Here is a 5,925-nt window from a genome sequence, read left to right as displayed (position 1 = left end):
CGACCTAAAAGGAGAGTATGTTGAAAAATAAAACCGACTTTGGCCAAAAAAACGTCTCCGTGTTTCATTTTTCAGGGACTTATCAGACTGCCTAGTATGTAGTAAGAAAGTTTTGTTTTTATTTTCCACTTTTATTAAAAATTCATTTTTTTGGTTGAAGATTCATAATTTCAGTTTAAAATTCAACAATCTGGTAGATAATTCAGTTAAAAAAATTAAACTGTGTTGTGGAAAATTCGTCTTTGTGGCTTGAAAATTCAACAAGTTCGTAGAAAATCCAACTATTTGGTAGAAAATTCGAATGATGTCTTGTAGAAACTCAGCTTTTCTAAACTTATTTTTTTAATGAAAATAGAACTATTTCATTTTTGCTTAAAAAGTGATCTTTTTAAGAATAAAGGTCTTTGGTAGAAAATTCGGCTTTTTTTGTAGAAAATCAATCTTCTTGCTTAAACCTTCAAATATTTAATTAAAAACTTCGATATTCTGTTAAATTTTTTGAAAGAAAGACATTTTTGGGAGTTTTTAGGCCATTTTTTGGCAACTAATTTTTAATGAATCTCTTTTAGATGAGGATTCAAGAACTTCGCTAAAAAATCGTCTTTTTCTGGTTCAATATAATGGTTTTTTTATCAAAAATTAAAATATGTTGTTGCAAATTCAGCTTTTTGGGTTAAAAATTCGACTTCTTGATTGAACTACATTATAAAAATTCATTTTTTTGAAGATTCATAATTTCAGTTTAAAATTCAACAATCTGGTAGAAAATTCATTAAAAAAAAATTAAACTGTGTTGTGGAAAATTCGTTTTTGTGGCTTGAAAATTCAACAAACTTGTAGAAAATCCAACTATTTAGTAGAAAATTCGAATGATGTCTTGTAGAAGCTCAGCTTTTCTAAATTTATTTTTTTAATAAAAATAGAACTATTTCATTTTTGGTTAAAAAGTGGTATTTTTAAGACTAAATGACTTTGGTTGAAAATTCGTCTTTTTTTTGTAAAAAATTAATCTTCTTGCTTAAAACTTCAAATGTTTAATTAAAAACTTCGATATTCTGTTAAATTTTTTTATTTTTTGTAAAAAAGACATTTTTGGGCGTTTTTCTTACTTTTCTTGTTACTTTTAGCATATACTTTTCACTATCCACTATTCACTATTACTGGGGCATTAATGAAAATTCGTATTTTCGTAAAAATACGCAGAAAAAATATGTAGAAAATACATTTTTTGTTGCTAAAAATTAATCTGTTTTAGATGAGGATTCAAGTATTTGCTTTGTTAAAAATTCGTCTGTGTGGTCAAATACAATTATTTTTTATTAAAAATTGATTTTTTTTTAAATATCAACTTTTATATTTCTTGAAATATCAATTCTAATATTTTTTGTTAAAAATCATCTTTTTAAGTTGAAAATTCAACTTCTTGGTCAAAAGTTTTTAAAAATGTCATAATTTTAGTAGAAAATTCATCTCGTTGATGAATACTACTTTCTTAAAAATTTCCTTTTTTTATAAAAATTAATTTTCTTAACTGAAAATGTAACTATTTGGATAAAAATTTAACTGGTTTGGGAATAAAATTTGTCTTTTGTTTTAGAAATTCAACAATTGGGTAGAAAATTCAACTCTGTTGCAGAAGATTAGTTCTGTTCATTAAGAATTAATTTTTTTAAACGAAAAGTTAATTATTCCATTTTTGGTTAAAACTGATTATTGATGTTAAAAAAATTAACCCCTTGGTTGAAAATGTACGTAATTTGTTCAAAGTTCGTCTCCTACAGTACAAAATTAATCTTCTTGGTTGAAAATTCAATTATTTGCTTGAAAAAAATTCAGTTGCTATTTATTCAAAATGGCATATTTTCATATAAAACATAAGAGGTATTTTATGTATCTGATACAGAATTTTATAAAAATTTTCAAACGCAGCACCCTAAAATTAATTTTTAAAAAACCGCCATAAATATTCTTTTATTTTTTAATTGTTAAGAGGTTCCGTTAGGTTCTTTTAAGTCTAAAAACGAATTTTCTTATAGTTTTCAGTTTAAACAAATAAAAATTTATGCTTCTAACATTTTTTTACTCCTAGAGAATATTTGTTACTTATTGAGAAATAAGCCGTAAACATTTTTTTCCTAAATAATAATAATGTTTTAGAATTTATTTATACCTATCATTTGCCCTGAAAAAGGATGTGAACTAGTTAATTTGGGTGTATTTCCGTGATATTCTGCGTTTCTATAAGATTTAGTAATCGATTTCATTAAATTTTTAATTTCTGAAAGTAAGACTTGATATGAAATAAGTAAAAAAATTAATAATGTATTTTGAAGTACTGTAGGAATCTTTAAACTATAGCAAATGTGTATTTTCGTGTATTAAAAAGTTCAGGATTTTTTTCTGTCGTCTGATATTAATATTTTTAATTTGTCTAAATGGCGAATATTTTTTTCATAATTTAGAATAAATCTTATGCATATTAGTACAGAAAAAAAAGTTAAGGGGCCATTTTAGAGCACTATTTGTGATGAAATTTGTTCGTATCCTCGGCCCTATAATATTTATCTTTTTTTTTCAAATAATTTAGGGATTAGTCCTCAATAAAAACTAATTCTTAGGGATAAAAGAATGTTGTGGCCTTAAATATGTTTTTTTTTTATAATTGCAAACTAAGAAAATTCATTTACAAACACAAAAAAGCCTAGCGGAACCTTAACATCTTTTTAAAAATAAAGTAAAATCTACGACAGTATTTGTTCACCAAAAGGAAGAAATTTAGGCGGTGGCGTTTTCAAAATTCATAATCACGTACTTTCTAGGACACTCTAAATTGCGCCAAATCTTGAATTGTTCTTTCATTTTCAAAACAGTAAAAACAAGAAAATTAAGTGCAAAATTATATACAGAGAGTACTCATCAACATTTCATTTCAACATCAGATTTTTAGAGATTTGGTTAGAACCTAGAATAGTAACTTTTATGTTTTAAATACTCAAAATCGAGTAACTTCACATTGAAATCGTCTAAAATTAAGCAATCTTAAAGTGAGAGCGTTCAAAATTAAATAACTTTAAAAGATTTTTAGATTTCAATCAATCCAATTTTAAAACACGAAGAATCGTATACTTCATAAATGGAAGTATTTGAGCCCAACTTAAAAGATGAGAAATGTCAAAAACTTTAAAATTCTAATTTACGATCTTTAATATATATAGATACCTGAATGTTAAAAAAACCTCTCTTGGAGTGATAGACTAAAACGACCACTCTCGCGTTGGTCGTCTAAATAAAAGAACCACTCCGTTTTTTGGGTAGGCCCCTCGTTTTAGTACGCCTACTACTAACAGCAGATAGGTTTAGTAATTATTAGTTTCCGTCTGAAAATATTATTTTTAAATGTTTAGAATTCACGGAGTACAAGGAATTCACGAAATTCAAGAAATTGAGAGGTTTCCAGGAATTCAAGGAATTTAAAGAATTCAAGGAATTAAAGGAATTGAATCAGCTCAAGAAATTCCCGGAATTCGATGAATTCAAGAAATTCCAAGGTATTCACTGAATTCAAGAAATTCACGGAGTTCAATAAATTCACGAAATTCAAGGAATTAGGAGGATTCAAGGAGTTTACGGAATTCCAATCATTATGAACCTCACAGATTTCAGGAAATTCAAAGCATTCACGGAGTTCAAAGAATTCAAGGAATTCGCGACATTAAAACAGCTCAAGAAATTCACGGAAATCAATTAACTCAAGAAACTCAAGACATTCACATAATTCACTCTATAGGATTGAATGAATTCACGGAATTACGGAATTAAAGGAATTCACGAAACTAAAAAAATTCAAGCTGTTCAAGGAATTCAGAGAATTCACGTCATTCAAAGAATTTAGAGAATTCACGCCATTCAAGAAATTCAAGGAATTTAAGAAAATTTACTTGATTCCATTTTGTGAATTCCTTGACTTCTAGAAATTCTGTGCATTTTTTTAATTCCATGAATTCCGTAAATTCGGTGTATTCCGCGAATTTCGTGATTTTCATAAATTTCTGGAATTAAGTGAATTCCGTAAATTCGGTGAATTCTTTGAGTTCCGTGAATTGTTCGAGTTCCGTGAATTCTGTGTATTCCGAAAATTTCGTAAATTTTTTGAATTCCGTTAATTCTGTGAATTTCTTGATTCCGTGAATTCCTTGAGTTCTGTGAATATCTTGAATTCCTTTAATTCTATGCATTTCGTAAATTCTGTGTCCTCCGTGAATTTTTTTAATTGCGTGAATTCCTTCAATTTCGTAAATTCTCCGAATTCCTTGATTTCTTTGAATTCTGTGATTACCTTAATTTTCGTGAATTTCGTAATTTCCTTGAATTTCGTGAATTCAAAATAATTCAAAATAATATATTAAACCGAAAAGCCGTGTAACTATGGGGCTTTAAAAAATGCAGGTATCGGTATGATCTATATTAAAATTTAAAGTTAACAATTTAATACTTATTTAATTTCTTTTTTAAGCAACTTTTTTAATTTCTGTTACAGCTAAAAATTCATGTATTATTTTCTGAAAATACATTAAGTTTTTTATGGTTCTTATCAAGTTTGTAAAATAAATATTGTTTCTAGGAAAAACACATTAAACATGTATGTTTTTATTTAATTTTAATTTTAATTTAATTTAGTTTTCGTGCATAGAACATTTTTTTCGGAAAAAATTAAAACCAAAATATTATAATTTGTAAAATTGATTATAAAAATACAAATCTGTGTGCAATTCTTTTGAATCGTTTGAAATTTAATGCACACAGAATTGCATAATATCGAAGTGAATATCGTTTTAAATTAAACACTTTTAAATTGAATGCTTTCAAATTTACAGAAGTTTTCACTGTAATCTTCCCATCCTTTAATTTCAATTTTTAATCTTTCATAATTATGTAGATTCAAAATAAAATCCTTAATAATAAAGAAAAAAATACAAAATTGAAATCGTAGATTGGTCATATACTTCAATATTGTAAAACATATTGTAAAACTTTTAATTTAGGACATTAAAAACTTGATTCAAGATATTTTCGAATTATTTTCAAGCTTAGATTTTGAGTTTTAAGTTTGAAGCGTTCAAAGTCAAAAAATTTCAAAAGATTTTCAAATCAAACCAATTTTAAATTGAGAACGATCGAAACAAAAGAATATAAGATTTTTTGGTTTGAATCAGTTAAATTTTAAACTCTACGAATTTTATACGTACGTTAAATTCAAATTCAAATCTACGAAATTGTGGCTCTTAAGAATTTTTAAAGTATCGAAATGAAACATTCAAGATTAACAATTTAATATATATATATATATATTCGAAGTTTAACCATATAATTGCTTTAAATGGTAAGCCTGCGAAATTTAACAATTCCAAAAAAGCTATTAATTTAAAAGACTTAAAATTCTGCAATTTCAAACAGAAATCACTGCAATTTTTTTTTTATTTTCTGATTTAGCTAAAAATTCGTTTATTATTTTATTCAAATACATGTAAGTTTTTTTTAAGGCTGTAAAATAACTCTTATTGAAAAATTGGCAAATATTTGAAAAGTTTAATATAAAAAACGAATGTATTATGGCTCGCAAATACGCAAAGTATAGCAGGCAGATCTTTGGACAGAAATGAACCAATGAGGCTACAGTTCCGTTTCATTTCAAGAAATTTTTTTTTATACAAAAAATATATTTTCAACATGGATTTTCTTACCTGTTCTTTGATATCTTGAAGCTGCTGTTGCAATTTTTGTATATCACTATGTGAAGTATCTCGACTTCCGTTGTTCATTAAGATAGTTTCACCACCACTGGTATTTGTAGGTACCGGTTCTTCTTCCTGGTCAACTTTTACTTCAGGTAATGCACCTGCTAAATAGAAAATAATTCCAAATTTC

The 5,925-nt window shown here is 26.4% G+C and overlaps 1 protein-coding gene across 3 annotated transcripts in view; it reads right to left on the bottom strand.

The window, feature by feature from the left end:
- LOC117180829 (E3 ubiquitin-protein ligase MIB1-like) overlaps positions 1-5,925 on the bottom strand; it is an 87,001-nt gene that overhangs the window by 3,182 nt on the left and 77,894 nt on the right. For all 3 annotated transcript variants that reach the window (XM_033373354.1, XM_033373355.1, XM_033373356.1), the window contains one exon: positions 5,742-5,899. In XM_033373354.1, the coding sequence (XP_033229245.1) occupies positions 5,742-5,899 (158 nt within the window). The remainder of the gene's footprint in view (positions 1-5,741; positions 5,900-5,925) is intronic.

This window comes from Belonocnema kinseyi, chromosome 9 (assembly GCF_010883055.1).
Source record: "Belonocnema kinseyi isolate 2016_QV_RU_SX_M_011 chromosome 9, B_treatae_v1, whole genome shotgun sequence".
In the NCBI taxonomy this organism is placed as follows: domain Eukaryota; kingdom Metazoa; phylum Arthropoda; class Insecta; order Hymenoptera; family Cynipidae; genus Belonocnema; species Belonocnema kinseyi.
The sequence above is the reverse complement of the archived record's forward strand: the minus strand, read 5'-3'. Positions and strand labels throughout refer to the sequence as shown.